This window comes from Miniopterus schreibersii, assembly GCF_964146895.1.
Source record: "Miniopterus schreibersii genome assembly, chromosome: 7".
Classification (NCBI taxonomy): Eukaryota; Metazoa; Chordata; class Mammalia; order Chiroptera; family Miniopteridae; genus Miniopterus; species Miniopterus schreibersii.
In genome coordinates, this window is record NC_138108.1 from 8045743 (window position 1) to 8072633 (window position 26891).

The window sequence follows — 26891 nt, forward strand, 5'->3', positions numbered from 1 at the left end:
TTTAAATGATGTTGTTAGCCCCTAGGACCAAAAATAAGAAGATTAAAAAAAAGTCATGGCTTATATGAGGATGTCATTTACAAAAGAAAGCAGACTAGGAATAAAACTGGACAATAGGCTAGAGCAAGTCTTGGTGGTATATTTTTAAATTAAATTTTGCTCTGTAACACTGCATAGGTACCCATTAAAATTACATTTGTTTCAGAGAGAATACTGGGGAAGAGGTGTCATAGAAATATTCAGTCCCATCATTTATATCTCCGTGCTTCCAAATAAAAGCCTCTACAGAAGCCTTTGCAGATGATTGTTACAAAAATTGCCTGTCATTGGGGAGTAATAGAAAAAAATGAGAATGCAATTCAGTTATTAGGGATCATTGCTTGTTTGATTTGTCCATATTTTATGCAATCATTCTCAAAGCTTCAAAAAATTCAGCAAAGAAACATGCAGCTTAAATAACTTTCATTCTATCTACTGAAAAAGAAAAATAGTGAGAAGGTGCCATGATCATTATTACGTTCTGAGTAAGTAGTAATTTTTTCATCCCAGGTAAATGCAAGTAAGAGCCTTCCCTCATAACACCGAGATAACCTAGGAGAAATAGATCCATTTGGCACGTTTACTGGTGATTTTTCTAAGAAAATCTTTTTAACGTAGGTATTTCTCTCAAATTATAGGATGATGTCTGTAATTTTTTAGAGACCCAAATTCTGGAAAGATCTGGATTACCCCACCTTGGTAGTTTGGGGCTTCCCAAGTTAACTTTGAGGAGAAAAGACTAACGTAGTGACTAAAATGCAGATTCCCAGGCGTTTTCCTGGAGATTGTGCTACAGTGGGGATGAGATGAGGCCCCGGGGTCAGTCTGTTTTGCTGTTAGTCTTACCCTTGAGCAAGGTTTGTACAGCGAAGAGCTCTCTGGGGATTGCAGGCCGTACCCCGGGACCTCACTAGCCCATTGCAACCCCCCTTTCCTCCCCCCTGGGCTGAGCGGGCTGCTGTACCCCTGTGAGTTTTGTCCCCTTATCTGTTTAAAAAGAAGCATTATTACCTAGAAATGTAGTCAGACCTTGCTGCTCCCACCTAAGTCCTCCAGTAGCTGCATGCAAACTTCAGATTGGAAGATGGGCTGCTTTTATCTAGTATTAAAATTATGAAAACAATCACATGAAAGTTTTAATTATTTGCATATTTTCACCATTTATTATTGAGATAGAATTCTCATGACATAAAACTCACCATACTTGCTACAGTATGAATGAACCTTGAAAACACAATGCTAAGTGAAACAAAAGACCACATCCATTTATATAAGATGTGCAGAATATGAAAATTCAGAGATAGTAAGTAGATCATTGGTTGCCACAGGAAGAGGGGGTGGAGGGCCTGTGGAGTTGACTGCTAATGGGTAAAGTGTTTCTTTTGGGAGGAAATTTCTAGAAATAGATGATGATGATGATGATGATGATGTTGGCTGCACACCCTTCTGAATGAATGACAAGGTTTTGAACATGTCTGAGATAGGACCAAAAGGGTCATTGGCTGTCCTTTGTTGGGGACAACACTACCCTTCATTCTTTAAGCCTTTGTGGAAAACCTATAGTCACATAAACAGAAGAACAGGTAAGAAGGAGCTGGTGGCAAAGCATGAAAGTGCCTTAATGATTAGAAATAACACATTTTCTAAACTACTGTATCTGTGAACTATTTGCATTTGCAATTAGACTAAATGTGTCTCGGTACTTAATTGTTCCCTGCATTTATTTTTTAAAGAAACCCTGAGGAAATAACTAAGAGCCCAGCAGGATTCCATACTTCTGGGTCACTTTATCACCAGCCAATAGCCCCAAACCATTGCCTTTTAATCATTTTACTTGAGTTACATAGAAGAAGCAAGACTCAAAACTCAGGATAATACTTCGCTGCCAAGATAATTTTATAAAGAAAGACTAGAAGTCCCAAAAGTTCAACTCCAAAAAAAATAATTGGATTGACCATTTAGTTGAAAATAAATAGTCAGGGGGGAAATGGTAATGACAAAATGGACACAGAATCTTTAATGAAAACAAATATTTACTGGCACCCTTTAGCACTTCTGACAGTTTTTTAAGCCCACCTTTTTGACACGTTGCTATTTTCTATGCAGCAACATATCAAAAATCACAGATGAGGCCCAGGTCTCTGAACAAAGTAATGCATTTTCCTGCGTCAATCACAAGCACCTAGAGGTGGAGACATCCTCAGCTTTGCTTTAGTAAATGAATGGCTGTAAAAAAAAGGTGTCCGTTTGCTTAATTTATAAGCATCTCCAGAGACCAACAATTTGAATTGAACAAAAACAAGAATAAGCTTAAATATTTGATAGAAAATATTTTTTAGCAAAATCACAAATGCAACCAAAGACTGTATACTTTGATTGTTTATTAAGGATGTTTCTACACTCCTCGAACAAAATCCAATGTAAAACCCATTAAACCAAATTTGATATAAATCTCATATAAAAAGTAGGGCAGAAGTGAATCAAAATCCAGCCACGTTTTCATTGAGTTGTAATCCTGGCAAGGTCAGAGAGAGAAGTCGGCCCCTCGCATCAGTGTATGTAACAGCCTTCGTGGTCAAACGGCTCTTCTGCCCTGTGAACCCACTTCCACGGGCTGGCATGTGAGTAGCTGCTGCGAACAGTCCACCTTAATGACAGTGGACTTGGGGAATGGAAGAGGTCGTGGGAACCCTACTTCAAGACCTCCGACCCAGCCAGACTGCATAAAACTACATGCCAGTGACCTCACAGAGATCCCACCCAGAGCCGACCAGCCCCATATTTGCATTTTTCATGCCTACAGGGGAACCCGCCACCGGGCCCCTTTGTGAGGACACCAGCCATGCTGGAAGAACTGACTGAACGGGCATTCTTCATTCTCAGTTCTCCTTCCACTGGCAGAGTGCCTCCTATTTATTTTTAAAATATATTCAGGGAAAATTACTATTCATTCCTTTCTTTGCCAAGCCCACTCTAATAGCATAAGGAACAAAGAAGGCTCTTTGTTCTAATACAATGGCACCAGTCAAAAATAGCACAGTTTATTTTGAACAGTCTCTAGTATAAAGTAATAAGAGAACAACAGTAATAGTTCATCTACTCTCCTCTTTATAATAAGATTTTCCCTTCACCACGCAAATCACAAACTTCAGTGAGACATTTCATCCTCAGGTAAATCCAAGGATGCCTTGCCACTTAACATAACAGACACCGTAAATGATAGTTCTTGAAAATAAAGGTGGTTTTGCTACCATAAGCAACACAGTCAGCTAGAAAGCAGGACCCTTCCAGACAGGTCATAACAAGGTCGTTGTTGTCAAGCTTGGGACTGAGAACAATTTGACTAAAATACCACTGGCAGGAGAAATTCCTTACATGACATTACATAGTAATGGATTACAAAAATATTTTTCTCATAAATTCTCCCATCTTTTCACATTCCTTACCAGTTACTTAATATCTGCTCTAATCTATTCCCTACCCAATGCCCCAAAGACCTTTTTAAAACTTAAAGACTTAAAATAAAAGCCAAACTTCTCTGTGAGGCCTGCAAGGCCTTTCATAATCCAGCTGAGTTTCTGGGGTCCCCTCGCCTTCTACCCTTTATGTATTTACTTGGTTGTCTCCCTTATTGAGGCATGAAACCTGTCCCCAGTGCTCAGTATAGCGTCTGAGATAGATAGATGATGATAGATAGATGATGATAGATAGATAGATAGATGATAGATAGATAGATAGATAGATAGATAGATAGATAGATAATAGATAGATAGATAGATAGATAGATAGATAGATAGATAGATAGATAGATGATAGATAGATAGATGATAGATAGATAGATAGATAGATAGATAGATAGATAGATAGATAGATGATAGATAGATGATGATGATGATAGATAGATAGATAGATAGATAGATAGATAGATAGATGATAGATAGATGATGATGATGATAGATAGATAGATGATAGATAGATAGATGATAGATAGATAGATAGATAGATAGATAGATAGATAGATAGATGATAGATAGATGATGATGATGATAGATAGATAGATAGATAGATGATAGATAGATGATGATGATGATAGATAGATAGATGATAGATAGATAGATGATAGATAGATAGATAGATAGATAGATAGATAGATAGATAGATAGATGATAGATAGATGATGATGATAGATAGATAGATGATAGATAGATAGATAGATGATAGATAGATAGATAGATAGATAGATAGATAGATAGATAGATGATAGATAGATGATAGATAGATGGATAGATAGATAGATGATAGATGATAGATGATAGAGAGATGATGATAGATAGATAGATAGATAGATAGATAATAGATAGATGATAGATAGATAGATAGATAGATAGATAGATAGATAGATAGATGATAGATAGATGATAGATAGATGATAGATAGATAGATAGATAGATGATAGATAGATAGATAGATAGATAGATAGATAGATAGATAGATAGATAGATGATAGATAGATAGATGGATAGATAGATAGATGATAGATGATAGATGATAGATAGATGATGATAGATAGATAGATAGATAGATAGATAGATAGATAGATAGATAGATGATAGATAGATAGATAGATAGATAGATAGATAGATAGATAGATAGATGATAGATGCTTAGTAAGTAATTTGCTGGATATATAAACGAACGAGCAAAGGAATGAATTACTTCAAACAAATACACACAGTGGGTTCCCACTTGTGGTAAGAAATATTTTCAAGCTATTGCACCACTGAGCTAAGACCTCAAATATGTGGTTCCTTTTATGCAAAGCTACTGGGTATCCCACCAGCCTGGATTTAAAAGCACTGAATGAGCAGATAAATGACGCCACCCCTTTGGAAACTGAACTGACTCAGCAGCCATAGAAGCATCGTAATATTTACTGGCATTTGTGACGTGTCTTGAGTGAATCCCTCCATTTGGCCAGCCGGGGGGGGGGGGGGGGGGGAGCCGTGGGGAGAGGGAAAGAGAGAGGAAAATTGCCTCTCCATGGGTGGCACCATCAACTGACAATATTTATAGATCTCTTTCTGATTGGGCTGGTAAATGTTTCAGAAACCAGAGAAAATTAGCTAAGGATTATAAGCCTGTTGTGCCAATAAATGGTTCCAGCATTGTCCCCATTCGGCGGGTAGATGCTCACGTAATCCTCTGTTCCCAGTGCTGCATTCACACTTTCAGCTTGATGTGCACGGTTCAGAGTCATTTTATATTAATACTCAAGTAGTCCACTGGATATACGAAGTGTGAGCACAAAATAAAAGCCTAACTAGTTACATAAGCATAGTTTATACTCCCACCCACCCTCATTAAAAGAACTGGTAAAAACAAATGCGCTAAAGCAAGAAGATGAACCCAGGGGACAGACAGGGTGATCACAGAGACAAAGTGTGCTGTTAAACTTAATGATCTGATGAGAGCCAGAAACAAAGCCTGTTGTTCAGAACCAAATTTTAAATAACGATAATAAATAGGAAATCTTTTAAGGAAAGTTAAGTCATGTTAGGTTTTGCAGTGGTCTCGAGGATGAAAAAATGTTGAATAATCTTTCACATTCTTGAGAAACATGGACACTGAAAGATTAAGTCTCTGGGAACCGGCAGAATGACAGCGCACAGCTTGAGCGCCTGGCGTCCTCGCGGCCTCCCCACGGGAGACAGGCTCCCGGCGCCCCTGCCAGCAGATGGGGTCTCGGGCACGGGGAAGGGAGGTGCCTGACCCAAGGCCACGTCGCCAGGAAGGGGGGGCCCGGAACTCAGGCCCCGAGTGCTTTCGGAGGCTGTGTGCTTTGACCTCGGTGCCACGTGAAGGGAATCTTGTTAGGCCACCTGGTGGCAAGGGCAGAGGAAGGAAAAGGGAAGCAGAGGCAAAAGAACTGCACATTGAAAATAAAAATAGAAATAAACCCAAACCTATCGCTCATGACAATACACGTAAACGGATTTCAATATTATTTGGAAAAATAAGGCCAAGCTCGCACGGCCTGCTCCCCATTTCCTGGCTGACCCTGTCCGTGACTCCGTGTCGTACCCACTCCCGCCAGGCCGGGCTCCCAGATGCCCTCAAACCCAAGACAGGCGCAGTTCCGTCGGGGCCTTGTTCTGTCCGTCACAGCGTCTGAAACATTGTTTTCCCATCAGTTCTCCCTTCCCTCGGGTCACTTGCACAATGACGTCTTTCCCAACTGCTCTCTTTAGAAAGAACTTAAAACTGAACTCTCAGTGCCCGCTTGGCACTCTGTGCCCCTTTCTCCTGCCTCATAGTTCTCTAGATCCCTCATCCCTTCCAAGGCGCTTTACATCTTGTTTATTTACTGTACTTCTTTGCTCTCTTCTGACAGAATACATATTTCATAAAGGTGGGATTTTCTGCTTTTTGATCACTAGTAAATGTCGACTGCTTTGGACAGGGGTTGGCACCTGGTAAGAAGTAAATAAATATTAAATGAATGAATGAATGAATGCAATGATAACAGTAAAAATATTAAAATATTTATAACTAAATGATAATGAAAGCATCACATAATAAAATAAGTAGAAAATTTCTATGGATAACACTACGAAACATTACTGAAGCCCAAGCCTATTTGGCTCAGAGGTTAGAGTGTTGGACCGTGGACTGAAGGGTCCCAGGGTTCAATTCCAGCCAAGGGCACGGACCTCAGCTGCAGGCCCGGCCCCGGTAGGGGTGTGTGCTGGAGGCAACCAATCGATGTCTCTGTCTCACATTGACGTTTCTCTCTCTCTCCCTCTCCTTTCTACTCTCTCTACAAAGCAATGGAAAATGGAAAAATATCCTCAGGTAAGGATTAAAAAAAATTATTGAAGTACTTAAAAGTAGAACTGAATAAATGTCATAATAAAACTCAATATAGAAAGATGTCTCTTTTTCTCAGTTGGCCCATAAATTGCAGCTGGAAGTTCATAGAGCCAGATCCTTATAGGACATCTTGCTTAGAGGCTTAAACTTGGCCCTCAGTAAATGTTCATTAAAGCAAGTTGATCTTGGAAAGCTTTCCATAATTGCTGTTCTGGTCCTTAACTTCTCATGGGGGGAAAAAAGGACTCTGTCACCAAGGGACTAAGTCCATTCTCTCTATACTCCCAAAATATCCCTGGGCAGCCTTTGTCTAAGCAAACACTCTTAAAACCAAATGACAGCAAAAAATGCTAATAAGATAGAAACCTGCTGCAAAGTGATTATATGTTACTTGACCTTATCTTGAGGGATTCAGGTCTCATCATAAGCACTTTATTTAAATAATCTCACTGCAATTCATATGACCCCCATGATTACTGTTACCCTTAATCAATAGGTGTCAACATTAATAATTTACCCAAAAAGTAAAGAATTATGACATATTTTAGAGAGAAAACAAGGCATAATTCTTATGTGCCAGTGTTGATGTACATGTGACAGTTGGTGATTCTATGAAACATTTGAACCCAGAAGCAGCAAGAGAGGAAAAAAGACTGAGTGGCTAGTAGAACAGTGAGTTCATGACAGAAACCAGAAACTCTGTCCTCACCGGCATTTTGGAGCAATCTCCTCAGACACTAAGCAATATTCTAGAACGGTGGATGGATATGAAATGTAAAATGCAAAGCAAAGTTCTGTTCTGAAAAACAAAACCCAGAATGAATAAGTCATGGAAATCCTTTACCTCCCTTGACAGCCTGACTCCCAGGTGCTGAAAGATGGCACAGAGAAGAATGACACCTATTGTTCAGGAAGGTTCGTGGGCAGGGTCAACCAGTGCCACTGAGTAGACTGCACATTTAGCTGAGGAGCAGAAGTTGACGTGTCTCCCCAGAGGAGCAAACCAGAGAAGGGGCCATGGAAGCTAACGTCCAGCTCATGAGAGTCATCCAGGACATGCGGGCAGAGATCGACAAGCTGGAGAAGGAGAACCGAGCCCTGCGGATGAAGCTGCCTTCAAGCAGTCAGCGAACCCAGGGCTCAGGGGGGCCGTCGGGAGATGGAAGCAAAGAGGAAGTCGCAGGCGCTGGTGACCTAGGAAAAGTGCCAGGACAACCTCCGGCAACACTTCACAGTGGTATTTCCACTGATTCAGCACCGGATGTGCGCGAACACCAAGGTAAAGAAAGTCCACAGCTCTTCTGGGCTGTGCTCATCTTTGCAAATATCCCCTAAGCAGTAGGTTTACTGTGCCTCTCACATAACTGCATAATTTGGTGTAACAGTGGTGAGTTGTATCCTTTGTCTACTGGTAGGTGAGCTTTGAATCCTCAGGGAAACATTTCTTTAGCACCTTTAAGCAACATATTTTGGCAACGTTAAAACTTTTTCCATATATTCCTGGAAAGATAAGAATGACAGCTTGGTAAAGATCGTTAAAAACAATGTGGTTTTTTACTTCAAGCATTTAAATAATAGAACACTGACTGGGCACATGTCAAGGGGCTTCTCACTTACTAAGCTTGAACAATGTTGCACAATATTTAAGTGTATGAGTTTCAGTCAGACAAAAACGGTTACCAACGATTAGTCACTTATTAGCCATTCAACTCATCTTTAATCTTCATGTCCTTCATCTGAAAATGTTAAGTACTAATAAATCAACAACCAACAAGTGTTGGCAAGAATGCGAAGGAAAGGAAACTCTCGTGCACTGTTGGTAGAAATAAAAATTGGTACAGTCACTGTGGAAGACAGGATGAAGTTTCCTCAAAAATATTTTTTAAAACTACCTTATGCCCCAGCAATTCCACTTCTGGGTATGTATCTTTAAAAATATATTAATGCAAAGACACATGCACCCCTATGTTCACTGCAGTGATATTTTCAATAGCCAAGATACTGAAGCAACCCAAGCAAGTGCACATCAATAAATGAGTGGATAAAGTAAGTTGTTATACATACGTAAAAAGAATAAAATCTTACTACTTGCTACAATATGGATGGAACTAGAGGGTATTACGCTAAGTGAAATAAGCCAGACAGAGAAAGGCAAATACTATATAATTTCACTTGTATGTGGAATCCAAAGAACAAAATAAATGAACAAACAAAACAGAAACAGACTCAAAAATACAGAGAACAGACTGATGGTTGTCACAGTGGAGGGGGTTTGGGGGTTGGGTGAAAACGGCAAAGGGATTAAGAATTTCAAATTGGTAGTTACAAAATAGTCATGGGGAAGTAAAGTACAGCACAGGGAATATAGTCGATAATATTGTAATAACTATGGTTGATGCCAGGTGGGTATTTGAATTATTGGGGAGATTACTTCATAAGTTATGTAATTGTCTAATCACTATCTGTACACCTAGAACTAATACAAAATAATATTAAATGTCAACTGTAATTTAAAAATAAAATTTATAAAGAAAATGTTATAGTGCCTATCTCACGTGGTTGTGAAGATTAACTGCAATAATAGACCAAGTGCTTAGTATAGCACCTGGCAAACACACAACAAATGGCAGATATTGTTTATCCATGTTTTACAAAGAACTTTACTGTCCTATATGAATGTGTGTTGTACATAATTCAACCTACTACACAAGTTTAAGACATGAAGATGCAGGGTCAATGTCTAATATATTCTAAAAATCTAATCTCTCATCTTTTACTGGAAACAATTTTGACTGAAAAATATACATGAAGTGAGAAATCAGCAGAGCAAGAAAATGCATCCTACATTTAAATTGTTGATGGTTTCCTACACACAGAATATTCAAATAAAGTTGATATACATAATTAAATACTCAAAGCTCTCTTAATATCATCTGCCAAGGGCTTCAGGCAATGCCATTCAGAGATTCTGAACAGCTTGGCAATGAGACATGTCACACTTACCAGCTGCTTTCCTTTGTTAGAGAAGTCTCTCTCTAGGATGTTTCAAAGCTGGAAATGGATTTCAATCAGGGTCTTTTCCCATTTTGTCAAGTACAACTCTGGGTCTGAGTAGTTTTGTCTGCTGGTTATTTGATAAAATTGAAAGCATAACCTATAAGGAGGCTTGAACTTCTGGCAAAAAAATAGGCATTTGTAATATAGCCTTACTCCAGGGCTTCATAACCTCTGCATTCTTGACATTTGGGACTGAGTAGTTCTGTATTGTAGGGGTCTGTCTTGGAACTTGTAGGATATTTAGTAGCTTTGCTGTCTTCCAAGCATTAGATGCCAGTAGTACCTGCCTTTCCTCTCCAGTCATGACCATCAAAAATGCCTTCAGACATTCCAAATGTACCCAGAGGACACAGCTTCCTCTGGTTGGAAACCACTGCCTTTCTCCAAAGGTAAACAATACTCCTTCAAACCTATTTTGTGTGATGCTTATTTTAATAATAAAGTAAGTTGGGTCTTTGTGTATCTTATGCTGATCAGTCAAGCTGGAGTGTAGGTCCCAAATAAGAATGAACATAACTCGACTATCATCAGCATAATTTCCTCCATTATGTTTTTTTACCACTTGGTATAGAGAAATTGTTTGATAATCCTTTTAAACAGAAACATTTGTATTTGTCAATAGTCATAAGCCTGTTTTTAGATAATGTTAGAAGCTCTAAATCATAGCTAAAGAAAGTGTTTCAAGATAATTGATGAACAGTATTTGTAGTTAATCACTGCGGATAGATTTGAACTTAAACTTTCCCCGGACTCCTGCTTCAATTTTATCTCCTACTCTTAAAACTGTAAAAAGCCAGGGCAGCTTCCACCTTTTGCAATGGCCATAAGAACTTGCTGTCTGTGTTCTGTAGACACGGGCATCCAACATAAATAAAAAATAATTGTGCTTTGGCACTCTCAAAACCTAAACACAGAGCAGGGCTTTCTTACATTTCCATGCTAGTTAGTGGCAAAGCTCTGATGAGAAATGATAAAGATTCAACAAGCATTTATTAAGTGCTCCAGAAAGTGAAAAACAACCTATGAGGTCAGTGTCGTTAGCTTCAAAGGTTATAACTAGATGTCTAAGCAGAGGTTGGATGACAGGCCCTGGTCAGTTAGCACAGTGTCAGAGCTGAGGTTCAGACAAACCAAGACTCCTTGAAATGAAGCTCTTTCAACCAAGCTGCTTTAGTTACAAGGAACAGTTCTAGAAAACATGATTTACCTCAAGAAAAGAGTTGATTGGAAGACACTTAAGGACAGAAATGGAATTGGAAGGCCTCAGAAACTCAGGCCACAAATCTCTCCATCTCTCTCAGCAAAGCTCCAATTTTTCACAAAAAGCATTTTTGCTTCTTTTCACTTGTCTACTTTGCTTTCATCTCTCATTTAATGGGCTTCCTTATGACTCTCCCAACTAAAGCCAAGACAAGCAATTATAGGCTAATTAGCAGCAGCTAGTTCAATTATTTGTGGCCACTCAGGCAATGAGGGACTGTGGATGAGCAAGGTCTTCTTGAATCAGGACTGAGAAAGCAACCCAGAATTAGCATCTCTATTTATTATCTTTATTAAAGTCTCTGTTCAAATGCTTTGTTCCTGGAAATTTCTTACCTGACCACACTATTTAAAGAGATTGCAGACCCCCTCCCTCTTCTGTCTCTATCCCCTTACCCTCATCAGGCTTATTTGTCCTTCTAGAATCTATTACTATGGTCAACACTCAATTATTTGTAAAATAAATCAGTGAATGGATGTCTTTTATCAAAAAAAATAAAAAATAATAGCTTTGTCTAGTTAGTTTCAATAAAGTACTATCAACATAATTTTCCACTTCTGGATGTCATTAAGTGTCGAATTTTTAAACTTAAATTTTGTGTCTCCTGCACAGGCAATATCATGATTGTTAGACGATATTCCATTTCCTCACCAATCCATTCATTTGCTGCAAATGATCCCCGGAAACCTGGGAAAAAACATCCAAATAGTAGAATTCTAAAAGCTCAGGGAACAGTTAAATCACCGGCATGTTCCTCAATCAAGAAGCAAGACAATGAAGAAAAAGCATTTGCAGAAGATTCTTTTACCAGGAAGGGTTCCAGCCACAGAGCCTTTCCCGAGCAGGATCTTGGTTGCAGGTAAGGTTGAGTCTGGCCTAAGTTAGTAAGCAGGTGCACGCTGTGATGGCTTCATTATGGTGTAATGAAGACATTCTCCTGGTTGAGCAAGGTCATATCTAGGGGAGAAAACAAAACCAAATAGGCTATAAGGCCAAAATAATTTCCATCTTACTTAGGTCCATTTCGGGAATCAAAAGGAACATTTATTTGAGGTCAAATGGAACCCTCTACAAAGGCCTCCTGTAAGAGGAAAACAGTCTTCACTTACTCATCAAACACCATCAGTGAGCATACTCTGAGCTAGGAACCAGCGACACAAGAGTCAGCAAAAATGAAACACTGTGCTTGAAACTTTCATGTAGGGACAAAGATACATAAATGAACTGACCCCAGCAGTAGACTATGTCTCAAGGAAAAGACCCAGTTACTCTAGGAGCTGAACACAGAACTCCTCTCAGAGACACAACTGTTCATTTGGAGGAAGGTGCCCTAATGGGCTTTTTGTGGCATAAAAAGGGACCGTTAGGCACAACGCAAAATGGCAAGAGACAAAGAGAAAACTAACCTGTAGTGCAAAATACACGCATTGGCATTTAGGGAGTTAGAAGCAGCCTGAGAACTGGAGGGACCTGGTAAACACTGGAGAGACAGGTGGAGAGTTAAAGAGGAAAGTTGGCCAGTGGCCCTTGTAGTGGGTAGAGCCAAAGGCTCTTTCGGGACAAGGTTGTCACCATCAAGCATAATTGCTCTGCTCGGCTCAGCTAGAGCATGACCTCCCTCCCCCACGCTCGGCACTCCTACCCGCCAACCCCACTTAGGCCCCGGCTCTTTAGCAAGAGTCTCTACACATGTGTCTCCTAAGACTGGAAGGAGGAAAATAAAGAAAAATTTGTCAAAAATCCCTGCCTATGGGGGGTGTTTTGCTTGGTAACATGCTAATCAACAAACATGAAAATACATAAAGTATATATTATGTTAGATGATGATAAGAGAAAAGTAAACAGATTACAAGGAAAAGAGAAGAGCTAAAGGAGCAGGCATTGCTGGAATTTTTATATCATGGCCAGAAAATGCCTCGTCATCTGAGTAAAGAAGAGAGGGGGTCCTGAGGATTTCAGGCGCGGGGTGTGGGGAGGACATTCTAGGCCTTGAAAAGAGAGAATGCAAGACGGCCGGGCAGGCTCGGGGCTGCTGCCCCGGGAAGGCCCGAGGCAGGTGTGACCGCAGGGGAGTGAGCGGGAGGAAGCAGAGGTGCGAAGGGAACCGGGGAGGTGGACCCCACCTGCCTCCAGTGACTCTGGGTTCGTTCCAAGTGATTTGGGTGCATAACATACTCTTCATTTAAAAAAGTCATGCCAGGACCCTGTTTTTAAAAGATTATAGAAAAACAATACGGAAGACAAGGGGGCCAGGCTTAGGGCTAAAAATGTAATGTGGGCCCAAAGTGATCCTTCCTGGCCGGTGGTAGTGACAGTGGACGTGCTTTCTGAATAATCCTGAAGGCGGAGTCAACAAGATTTGCTGATGGAGCAGCTGTGGGATGTAGAAATAAGAAATACACACCAGGCTATTGTGTTCCAGTGGCCAGGTGCCTTCAGACAGGGAAGAAAAGCAGAGATGTGCCCTTTGCCTAAAAAATTTATATATACATACATATGTATATTTATATATGGTTATAGTTACATAATGCACAAAATGCTCATTGTAAAACTTGAAAATTACAAAATATAAATGCAATATTCAAAGTAAACAGTATAAAAAGGGAAATCTTTCATAGTCCCACATATGAACAAGCATCATTTCGATTTTAATAGATATCTTTTCAGGCTTGTGTCTACATAGTCTAAAATTGCACACTGCATGTTTTATAATGTTTTATTTTTTGCACTTAAGTCATTACATTATCACAGCCTATATTGAGAAATATAGTAGTATCAATTTTCTCATCTCTGTATGTATTTTCTTTGATAGTTTGGGAACCTACCCAACGTTTATAATGTATTTATTTTTCTGAAGCAAAACACTTTCGAACTTCCAAGCTGCCAACAAATAAACTATTTGAACACAATCCATTTCTAATTTGGAATCTACTTTCATTTGGAAGACTGAGCCAATTTTAGGATTGTGTTAAAACAAGAAAGTCAGTAATGAATGAAAATCAACAGCTGGTTTGGCATAAAATCCAGTGGATACAGAGAGAACTATTGAGTAGGAATTAAAGAGGGTTTTTTTTGGTTTTTTTATATTTTGTCTTTTACTTCCTCAAGGATTAACTAGTAAAGTAACATGTCATTACATTACTCCTTTTTTTTTTTTTTTTTTTTTGGTATATTTATTTACTTTCTGATAGCTTTCAAAGAATTTTACCAAGATTTATGGAGACCAATTTGTTTGAACTGGGGTTTTTGAAGTCAGGCATCATACCTAATTTTCTTATGAACTTTTCCACTATTATATCAAGGAATTCTTTTATAGAATAATGCCAATCTCAATATTTCTAAGAACCAGTGCTCTCTGACACTAGGATTCTAATTTTTCCTAAATTTTGACATAGAAATGTAATCTTTTTCTTCCACATTTAAGAAAAATATCTCAGGCTGTCAGAAGGATTAGGGGAAAAGGTCCATGGAGACAATTAAAATTACAAATGCTGTTTTATTCATTTTACTGACAGGAGAAACCAGACACATTAAAATAAATATATTCTCTTCTGTTCCTATAACAAAGTGGTTAGGAAGGCAGCCCATGGACTCGCATGGCTAAAACCCCAACTCCATCACTGACCAACAGCACTGTCTTGAAAAAGCTACTTGTCTGCACTACGCCAGTTTGCTCTTCTGTAAAAAGGGAATCACACTAGCAGTTACCTTATTGCTTTTGTGAAGAATAAATGAGACAGTGAAGTGAGTGCTTACTAAGTAGCAGCAGTTATTATTTTATTGATCCCAATAAATGGAACCACTGGCCTCCCTCCCAAGGGTGGGAGTGGATGTGTTTCCCTAGATGCAGGCCACTGAGCGTCGTACACTGAACTTTTGGCCTTATGTAACGAAGAGAGAGAGAAAAAACAACATTGCAGAAAAGGCAATAATTTTAAACTGTGTCCTTTAAGCTTATTCCTCGGAGCCGTTTTTCCTGGTTTATGTCAGAATTCTATGTAACACCGTTAGAGGGAAAAGGGGAAACGAGCAAAATGAAATGACAATGGCTCACCTGACGCTGGTCATTACCGCCCCTGCTCGCCCCTTTATTGTTCACATGTGATGGATATTCAGTTACTTCGAAGTCCCTAACTGCAGATTGATCTGGATTATAAAATAATGGCCTGGAAGTTCTGCTTCCTTTCCACTGAAGAGCTGGCTGGGGAGCGACCTGCTGCCTGAGACAGCCTGGTGCTCTTCAACTTCAGACCAAGTTGATAAGTCTCAGGCACACACATCCTCTCAGCAGTTTCCAATTTTAGTCTCATCAGCACTCTTCACTGGGCTTAATTAAAGGGCCAGTTTCAACATACAGCCTTGAATTATTGTTGAGCAAATAAACAAAAAGATAATATGACCTATTTAAATGGAGTTTTAACATTTTAGGCAGTGGTTGGTTATTTGGAAAAAATACTAAATGTTTTGTATAAAAGCTCCTAACAAGTTTAATTTATCTTCCCCTTATTCTGCTTTCTTTAGGGACAAGATAAAGACAGTCAGTTTCCTGTTACCCATGGACATAGCTTCATATTCCAAAAATCGAAGTTCTTTGGAAAACTCACCAAATCAGATCACAAATCAGCTAAATACCATTGCAGAATAGGATGTGTGAGGTGGTAAACTTAAATTAAAAAAAAAAACAGTTGATGCCCAAGAGATGGGAACACCAATGTCTCGCTGGGTCAGTGTCTTCTGCAAAGAGCTCTGGCCAGATGCCCAGTAAGACATACAGAATACTGGCTGTGAGGTCAGTGGACTTGTCAGTGGACTTGGCCCAGAAAGGGAAGCGACTGCTTTGTGTCGTTGAATACTGATGTTGACGTGTGTAGCCGCTATTGTAGTCCCTCTGGGCAGCAGGTGAGCGATTCGATGTGAATAAATTAAATGGTGTGCTAAGTGTTCAGAAGCTGTGTTATGCTCTCAGAAAATGCTGCTATTCACCTAAGTGTCACTTTCCAGATCAGACTAATCTAGAAAAAAAAGTTCTATTTTTCATTAAGCACATAGAAGCAATAGTGATGGTCCTTATAGTTAATTGGGCATTAATATTTCACTGGCACTATCTCATTTGTTCTTCTTCTATCCTGTGTCACTGGCATGTGAGCACAAACACAGGCAACTCCAACAGCATACACTGTGGTCTCAACATAACTGTGGGCTGGCTGATGACAAAGGCGTAAACCAGGTTAGAAGGAGAGAAAAAAGTTCAGGATCGTTCCTTAGGGGTTGGACATCTCAGAGCCCCCTCAAGAACTTCTAGTCAACAGAACCTCTCTACTTACTGGTTTGTGGCAACCACATTCTAATACCAATACTCTTTTTAAACAAGTATCTAAAATTTCTAGAGTGTTAAAATGTAGATTCCTGGGCACTGCCCCAGGCTGACTGAATTGGTTGGAGAGGTAGAGAGGCAGTAAAAGACAAGACCAGAAATTCACATTTTAAACAAGACTTGCCAGATGATTTCTGCTATACAGGGATGTTTGCGATCCATTATTGTAGATACTAAGAAACATAGTCCAGGGCTCCCCAAATCTGGTGCCAAGGTGAAGCGGAAGCAGTCGAAACAAGGGAAGGGTAAGAATAGTCTGATCCATTTCTAAGAAAGGATTTTAATAGTCACAGACAGACTCCTACAGGAAAGATGGATAACTCGACAAATATCCTGAAGTAAAAACTATATCATGGGTCCAATGCTTCATTTATTTATGATATTCATTTAAAGTTAACAATACCCTCGACATTATAACAGGTGTACAATAGAGCAAGGTTACAACCATAGGGGAAAGACACCAATGAGATGTAAAAAACATTTATCTAGGGATAAAGACACACACCAGGCAGATAATTAAACCATGCGATGGCAGGCATTTTTACTTTATGCACAATTATATTATCAGTATATTTACAAAATGGAGAATTTTGTGTTAATATCAGTTTAAGGACACATTTCCCAAGCAGTAAAAAAAGTAATAAGTGACAACCACCCAATTACAATGTCATAACTGGCGAAGTTATAATAACGAATCACCGCCCACGCCAAGCTCAGTGATTAGTATGTGACTGGCCCTTCATACGTGTTCTGTGAACTGAACTGAACTAACAGTTCCCTGAGTCTAACAGTCCTATAAGAGTTCCATCCTGGCCCCAGAACTTGCCACACTAAGCCCATCATGAAATTTGAAATGTTTGTAATTGGAGGCATCCTCAGTTAAGCGAAGGTGATCTCTGCATTCTCTGAGCCCAGGGCACCTAAGGATCAAATGAGACCATGTACAAAGATATGTTCCATAAAGCACTAAACAAATACAAGACACTATTAATTTTTTTTCCATTCAAAACATAGACTCCCAGCATATGCCTAATTTTAAATCAAGGTGTTAAATTAATAAAAATGTATTGTAAAATTGTTAGCTTTTATTTTTTTCTAGCTTTTTATTTTCTCTTAGTTAAATTGATGAGTGATCGGCTAATAGATGGACAGTAAGTTACTTCCCTAACATTCACAGTCATGCGCTCTACCTATAAAGAAAAAAACCAAGGAGTAGGAAGAGGAAACCACCCCATGGTGAATTATTAATGGTCATCAATACTACCAATAATGGCACAAATTAATAACTCTGTGGGTGATGAAAGCCAAAGGTTAACAACTACATCAATGATCAACATACACCAGTCTCTGGCAGAGCTATTTGCTTTTATAAATATGCTCTTCTGCAAATTTGCTTTAACAAACAAGCATACGGAAACAAAGGAAGATTTAAATGATGCATTTAGAATGGCAAGCCCTGGCAATTTTTCTAGCATCCCCATTCTGCCTGCTCCCATTGCCTTGAGTTCCTCCTACTCCCTAAGCTGTGAATCTAGAACAAACTTAACCAGAGGGATAGCTGTGTATGTGGACAATGTGAAGCATTATGGCTTTCATCTGATCGCTTGGTCCGGATTCTAGTTTATCCTGTAGAAAACACATTTTAGGACCCTCTGTGAGTCCTGGCAGGCACAATAATTGAGTTTGATAGTTTGTGCCACCAAAATACAATAGTACCTGCTGAGTATGGAAAACACCATCTACAGAACTTGAAAGAATATTATGAAACAATGTGGGAGAGAAGTGTGTGGTTATTACCATCAACAAATAATGTTCAGCTGCATTCCTTCCTTAAGAGACTAAGTTCCACCACCTGCCGCAATTCTTAATTTTTAAATATCCATGCAGGGAAACATTCACTCATTCAAGCTGTGTTCAAAAGAAGCATGTAATCAGAGAATGCTCTTTCTTATCAAGAAAGAATAAATCACCTGGTATACCTTTAATTCTTTTTTATTTCTGCCTTTATCTCCAGTGCCACAAAACAGACAAAATATTTCATGACTCCAATAATTTGCTCACAGTTAGTTTTCTAGAAGGTGAGAAAAGAAAGGCTGAATTTATCCAATCTCGGGCATACATATGTAATAGTTTGACATTATTAAAAGTTCCTTGAAGAGTTGAACTTGAAACACAATTCACCCGGAACTCAGAGAGAGATTAAACTTGTTCCTGTCCAGGTTTTACTAAAAAAGATAATACTCTGTGGCTCTCAGGTTTCCACTGAACAAATCTCTCTCATTTTTTCCATTTTTTCACTAGAATTTCTCCTCCTGCAGTCACCTCAAAATTCTCACACAGGCAAAACTAACCTATAAAGATAGAAGCCAGGATAGCGGCTCCTCCTAATGGGTGATATTGACCAGAAAGGACGTGAGGGAACTTGCTAGGGTGCTGGAATGTTCTGTGTCTTGTTCTGGGTGGTGGTTACACAGATTTATACACATGCAAAAATTTATTTTGCTGCTGTGTTGGTTTCCAATTGCTGCCACAACAAATTGTCACAAACTTGGTGGCTTACAACGGCACAGACTTATTCTCTGACAATTCTGTGGGCCAGTATCCTGCCAAGCTCTCGCTGGGCTAAAACCAAACTACCACCAGGGTTCTGTTCCTTTCCAAACGCTTTAGGGGAGAATATGTTTTCTTGCTTATTGCTGCTCCCAGATGCCACCCACAGGCCTCGGTCCACGGTCCCCTCCCTCCATCTGCAAAGCCAGTGATGGGGGCTGGCGGAGTCTTTTTGGTCTCTCATCACTCTGATTCCGTTTCTGCCTCCCTCTTCTGCGTTCAAGAACTCTTCTGATTTCAATGCGCCCACACGCATAATCCAGAATAATTTCTCCCTCCCAAGGACCTTAATTTAAGCCCCTCTGCAAAGTCCCTCTAGTCACGCATGGTAACATAGTCACAATTGTCAGGGTTGAGAATGTGGGAGTCTTTATTCCGTCTGCCACACACCTAAGGTTTGTGCATTTACTTGTGTATAAATTATACCTCAAATTATAACAGAAATCTTGATAAAAGCCTGAGACTGTTAGGTTTACGAAACAGTTCATCAAAATTTAGGACAGAAGCCAACAGGATTCAAGCTCTTAAAAGTGAACTCATAGCTGGCTAGTCAGTTAACATAAATAGTCCAGTTTAGGAGTAAATCAAATACGCAAGTCTATGTTTTGATTTAGCTGAAAAACATACGCAAAACCTACATAAAGCATAATTCAGCATATGAAAATGTCACGCAGCCTAACAACAAATGTGTCTGTGTTTATCTCATGCCCTTTGCACTCTCACCCAAGAGACTGTTAACTGTTATTTGTTGATATGAATCATTTCATTTGCAACTGACTGACTTTTAACTAGATAAACAAGCCCAGAGACAGATCATTAGCCCCATCTTGAACGTTTTTATTTTGAGTTTCCTACTTAAATTTACCATTGATTGAAAAGGCTGTGAAACAAATGTTTTTTGAATACACAAATATTGCGTGACAGTAAAACAACAAAATAGATGTAAGAGAATGGGATCAGCCTTGCTTGTGAAAGGCATCTTAGCTGTTTCTTTGTTCACATTAGAATACATTCACAACAGATACTTACAATTTAAATAAACAGTGTCTGCCTGATAAGGAAATAAATATTCCACCGTATGGTCTCAGTCACATTTGCACCGTTTTGCCAATATGTTTTGCATTTGCTTTAGGAAAAAGAGCTTAGTGGATTAAGCTGAGGAAATACCATGGAATGAAAAGCCACGGCTCTGGCCCTGTGCCAGCCTGAGCCCGCTCACCTGTGCACCTGCTCCCTGAGCGATCTGGGCCACCTTGGTTCTAGCATGCCCGAGGCTGGACACTGTGCCAAGTATCTTTCACCAGAAGCGGTATCGCTTCCCCACTGATAATAAACAACACTGCACCTGAACATTGGAGGACTCCTGATAGGGAGATATCCATATATACTGTTTGCCAGTTGACAAGTGCCTTTTGGTCTCAGAAGTTCCAGAAGGAAGGGACTTCTATGGGCATGGAATTTAGCCCCTGAAGGTAAAAATCCAGACACCAATATTGGTAAGCAATCGCTCAGATCCAATAAGTCTCACTGCCACTAAGCAATAAAGACAGCATTGAACCCAGGGGGTCTGGCTCCAGTGGGATAAATCATTATTCGTGTCATTCATTGCACTATTCTGGGGCTACCCAAGCCTCAGGAATCATGGTCATGAGCATATCTGCCTTAAAATAAGTCTGCCTCCATTCTCCATGCACTGAGCTGGGCAGAGAGGAGGAACACAGTGTCCTCTGGGCTTGCTGATATCTTGAAATGCCATTGCAGGTCCCGTTGGAGAGCTCAGAGAATCCCAAAATGTTGCATAGGTCCCCAGAATTTCCAGGCCACACTTAGGTAAACCAGCCAGTGAGGCAATACCTGAGACATCTCAATTTCAGACTCACTAGAATGACCCAAGAAATACAAACAAAATCCCACTCAGGAAAGCATGCTAGATGTTAGTCACGCCCACCAGGGGAGCCACCACCTTTTGCAGCAGACAGACTTGAAGAAGAGTAGAATGAAGCTATGGTTGAGCCTCTGTTGCTTCTCTGGTTTTCTAAACTGAGGGGCCATGTACATATAGTTAGAGGTGCCAAGAACACTCAACCTGCTCATAGAAACTTGACTTTCAGAAGCCCGAAGGTGTAGTACAGGCTTATATCAGCAGCAATTTGCCTGCCTTTCAGAGATCTGTGGTTGCCACCCTGGCCTTCCAGAAAGTCCACTTATTTCTCTAGGAATCTTAATTTAGCACCCACTCTGGGTGAAATATGGTGCCAGAGCTGGGACTACTGCAGCGAACTAGACAGGCTGGCGTTTACATTATAGCTGCGGAAGCAAAATGGTTTACCCACCAAGTGATAAAATATATACATATAAAATAGATGCTTACTGTAATAAGTGTTGAGAGGAAAATGCAACAAGTGCTAAATAGGAAATAATTAGGTACAGGTTTTAGATACTGAGGCTGAAGGACAAGAGAGAGGCAGCTTTTGACAAAATGGGAAAGATCACCCAGGGAGTGGGAATAATTTACATTCCTGCTACAGGCAGTCATCCCACCCCCAAACCCAGGGGGACCAATTTCCCACTACCAGTGCCCCTTGGTCTTTCATGAAGGGGGAATAAATAGTATGGTGTCAGATGGGCGCTAGATTTATCAGGGTGATCCCTGCGTAAGTTAGATAAATGTCTAATCGCTGGGTTGTACACCTGAAACTAATAAAATACTGTATGTTAAGTGTAATTGAAAAACAGAAAATTATTTTAAAAAAAGAAAAGATTTAGGCATCCGAACCCACAGTGTCACTTCTGCCCCATTCTCCTGGTGGAAGCAAGTCGCGAGGCCAGCCCGGAATCAAGGGGAGGGGAAGCCGGCTCTGCCTCTCGGCTGGAGGAGCTGCTCGACCTGGAGGTAAGGTTCCTCCGTTCGCCACAAGCCTAGGGCTCAGTCCCCTGCTTTGTCACCATCAAAAATCGCCTCCAAGCTCTGTGAGTCTGCTGAATGAAAGTTAACTCTTTGCTCCCTGGGGGTCTCAGTGGTTGTAACGTGAGGAGAGGCAGCCTGCAAAGGGCTGAAGGATCAATGCAAGTAATGAGGTCACGGTTGGCTGGGGGGCTGAAACGCAATGAGCATCACAGGAACTTGCAATGATTTCTCGAATAGTAAGTATAAACCAGAGAAAACGGCCTCATTTAAAAAAGGAATACTCATCCCTTGATTAAGAAAAATCCTTTCAAGAGTTTACTAATAAATTTAACTATTATCATGAATGGTATTTATGGTGACCTCTTTTTACAGGCGATTTTCCTAGGACATTATTGGCTGTAGTGAGTCTCTTCTACATTAATAAGTGAACTCTTCATTACTTAAAAGGAAAACACAGACCCTGGATAATAATGCCATGTTTATTTTTGTGAGTGAGCCTAAATCCCTTCCTTTAGAAAATGAATGCAGACAGCTGTCTGCCCTGAAGTTCCTTTCAGAAGCATAATGCTCTTTGGCTGGGCTTTGCCAGACTGTCTTTGTTTTGCCTTTGAGCAAGATGAGCCCTACATATGTTTCACAAAGCTCAGCGCCCTCGGTTGTTTATAAAGTGCCCTCTAGGAACAATCCTGTGTGATGCCTCTAATCCCAAATCACAGCAAACTATGTAATATCTCTCATCATTGATTTCCCAAATATATAGTAGGATAAATAGTAATAATAATTATCAATGAGTCACTTGGCTTCAAACCTCTTGAGAAACAAACTAGATGATTTTGCTAAATGAGTTCAACCTTAAATAGATCATTGGATTGACTGTAGATACCTGAAGAAAAGAGATTTGAGAAAAGTATCTCTAACCTAGTGCTTTTATCTAAGAGGGTCTGGGAAAACTTCTGGGGAACAAGGCAACTTTTTTTATATACTTTTCTAAATTATATCACATATGCCCCAGGGTACTCTCTAATCTTTTGCCTCTTTCACAAGGGTTTTCTGATTGTTTCAAGGTTTTATTTACATATATACACCTTGACTAATAGAATCTCTTGGAAATGAAAGTAATTTAAAGAGTTTATTGTTTAACTTAATGATTAAATTCCCCATATCCTCCCATAATTGGCACTCTTTACGAAGAAAAGATCCACCATTGAAAAATAAGTAGACTTGTATAAGAGCAGTTCTCAGAGCAACAACAGTGTCTACTCCCATTATCTCCCAGCAAATTATCTACTTGGTTGATTTTCTACTGAAAACTTAAAATTCTTACCACAGAGAGGAGAGCTAAGGTATCTGATCTACTATTATCCTTCTAATGACTTTTTCTAAAAGTTTGAATGTGCTGAAAATATGTCATTTCTTTACTGGTTTGGCTGTAATGCCCCAAGTCTTCCATGAAGTTATAGAAATTTCCTGCTAGAGTCCTCAGCATATGGTTAGAGTCTGATCTTCCGTAAAACTCAAAGAAATATTCTCCAAACTCCTTCAAAATCATATTGGAGTCAATATCTGGTAAGATAAAGAAAACTGAGTATAACTTACACTTTAGTAATATCTCCTTACGTAGTCCCTTAATCATAGACCTGAGGAAGATAACTTATAATCTTACCTCGTCTTTGTAAAATCCTTTATCATTTTTAAAGCTCATTCAAGGGACTGAATTTGACACTGTTTTGGCCTGGCCAGTGTCCAGCCCTACTCTGTAAGTGCGCACCTGGTCTTCCTTCAGGGAACTGTTCCTTTTCCACTGCTAGGCCACCACACGAGTAGATGAGCTGAGCCCACTCACACCAGCCCCCAGACTCTAGAAATGAGCATGTGATTCAGATTAGCCAGTAAGAGCCTTCCATTTCCAGGCCACAATTACTGATTCAAGGATGGATCCATGATCCAATATCTTTCAGAAAGAATTGACTTTATTAGAACTGTTGGAAAAGATAAGCCTTTTGTTCAGAAGGGGCTAAGATGGCATGATGCCATCTTTGTCACTGCAAGTGAAAACCTGCCCAAGAATGAATCCAACGTGAGGAAAACAGAACCAGAAAATGAGAGGAACACTATTGATGACCTTTGGCACCTGGATTTCACTGCACCTGAAACTCTGCTGCTTGACTTTTCAGATGTGTAGGCAAAAAAATATTCTCTTTTTGGCCAGTATAGGTAACATTTATGCTATTTGATATTAAATCGTCCAAGGTCTCCACTGAATGGATTTACAATGAGATGTAAAATTGCTGGTATTAACAAGGACATCCAGAGACAGGGAGCAGAGCTACTGAATTGTGATTTCCCTTGGAAACTGTCTCCACTCCTGTGGTCCCACGGTGATTTAATACAAGTCAGAAGTAAATATGCTCAGAGAAACCATGTGACCTTGTAAATCAGCTTGTCTCCTTTTTGTTCCTTCACAGTCTCAGATCTGGTTCTCAGAAGCTGATGTTGAAATGAGGACTCGTGGGCAAGGGATTGATTAAGGAAGTGGGGAGACTGGTAAGAGAAAGGAGGCGGCCCAGCCAAGTGCAATGCCAGGCAGAGCCCCTAGAGGACAGTGTCAGCCTAACCCTGCTGGACAGCTCTGGGGGGTCAGTTACTACTCAGAGGGGCTCCCATTTGAGACAAGGAGCTAGGGCTTTCACACTCCTGCACCTGTCAGTCGCTGGCACAGGGGCTAGAGAATATAAATTCTGTGCGCAGACAAAGGTGTCCAGTGGCCTAAGGGCAGGTCTTTAAAGCCATAATGTTGGGGGGAAAGCACACTGACAGAGGAGAGGATTCCAAAATAGTAAAAAGGAATACAGAAATGCCTGGGCAGAGCCCCAATATTATCTACTACATTCACCCCACTTTTCCACTTCCAGTGACTTTGGGCAGGTTTTTACAAATTTACACTTGAAATAATATGGAGAGAGAATGTTACACAGGCTCGTCAATCATTGTCCTTAATTTTCTGCAATAAGTTTAACATCCAATCTTTACCAATACTAAAAAGTGTATATTCCAAACTAAAATGACCAATGTCAGTCGGGCTTCAGAAATTCAATAAAATTGTTATAGCAAAACAGTCAGACTCTTCTATTCCTAGGTCCTCTGATTATTTAAGTTGGGAATTTAGAAAAGCTATTTGAAGTCGTTCGATTCATAGAATGTTCTGGTGGCTTTAGAAGATTTACACCTAATTTATGAACTAAGAATACTTTTATGTTTCATTCTACCGCAACTTTGAATATCTTTGTAGATTTGAGGGGTAAAAAAGCACATATTTTAGCTCATAATACATTGTGCAGTCATCATGTAGCACAAAATATGAGCATATTTTAAATCTATGGTCATGCTTGAGAATGGTCTGAAAGTAGAATACATAAATATGTGTAGATGTATATTTATGTATATACATAGTCTTCTGGAACATCCCATAAGTATTAAAGTTATATACCTGCCATGTTATAACTGTTTGTATCGATTATCCATGAATGTCTATTTATGAATACTTACAATCATCCACATTCAATAAATTTTTTGCTTACTGAGTTATTTATCTCACTTCTTTCTCAGCTCTCTAAAGGTGTCAAATGTAACAGATTGGCTGTATCCTTGTTTAGCAAAAACTTTTCTGCATATTTTCAGCCACTGAAATAATGCCTAAGAGATTTTCCACCTTCCAGAAACTTATGTTACAGAGCTTATAAATCATTTCACCACCAAGCCATGAAACTCCAAAAATACAGAGAGCTGATGAAAAAAGGCCAACGGGAAGACGGAATCAAGATGGGGCGTAGGTGACAGCTGCACCCGCCGCCTCCCGCAGCCACACCAACGTCACAACCAAACACAGAACCACCGTCGCTCAGAGCCTCCTGGGATCCGGCTGCACAGAAGCCCCACAACCAGGGAGCTGGAGACGCACCGAGACCGGGAGGAGGGGCAGGGACGTGGGCGGGGCGGGGCTGGATCCTGGAGACAGGGGGCCGCGGGCCCACACCCGGTGCCGCGGGTAAACCCCGGAGGAAACCCCCGGCGGAGGGTTCCCGGAGGAGGGAGGGGTCCCAGCCCCACATCGGGCCCCCAGCCCAGGGCTCCAGGGCCGGGAAGAGACGTCCCCACAACTCTGGGCTGTGAACCCAGCGGGGACTGTGGCTGAGGGTCGCGGAGGCCACAGGAGCCCCAGCAGCTCCTCTAAAGGGCCCGGCGCGGACTCACTCTGACGCTCCCTCTGAGCCCAGCGCCGGGAGCAGCCTGAAGGGACCCGGGACACTCGGGGAGGAACTAACCTGCCTGAGATCCGGGCGAGAGGCGGAGGGCGGCTTCCTCCCGGGCAGAAGGGCTGGCGGAGGCCATGGCTCCTGTGGCGAGTCCTCCCCGCACAGCCGGCAGGCAGGCGCCATGTTTGAATCGCCAGCACCTGACTCGCACCTTTGGCCCCGCCCGTGATTCCCGGAGGCCCCGCCCCTCCCCACCTGCAGCTCATCCGGGCCATTTCCAGGGGCTTTTCTGTGCAAGTGGCCTCTCGAGCCTCATGCTCAGGACTTTCCTAAAATCTCTCAAACAAGCAGCAGCGGGCCCCATGCGGCTTGATAAGCGGCCCCAGGCCTGGCACTAGTGGCAGCCTGCACTGGCTCATAGCTGGGCCTCTCCTGGGCTCCTCCAAGCCCAGCACAAGTAGCAGCCAACTACGGTTTGCTGTGTAGCTCATGCTGGGTGGCCCTGGGCAAGGCCCTGGC

At 40.7% G+C, this 26891-nt stretch overlaps 1 protein-coding gene across 1 annotated transcript; it reads left to right on the forward strand.

Moving 5' to 3' along the window:
- Window positions 1–7926: 7926 nt before the first annotated feature.
- On the forward strand, window positions 7927–15872 carry CCDC195 (coiled-coil domain containing 195; the record flags this gene model as incomplete). The annotated part of the gene is made up of 3 exons (XM_081142501.1): window positions 7927–8188; window positions 11840–12086; window positions 15749–15872. The coding sequence occupies 3 exons, from the start codon at window positions 7927–7929 to the stop codon at window positions 15870–15872; spliced, it is 633 nt and encodes a 210-aa protein (XP_080998627.1).
- Window positions 15873–26891: the final 11019 nt, after the last annotated feature.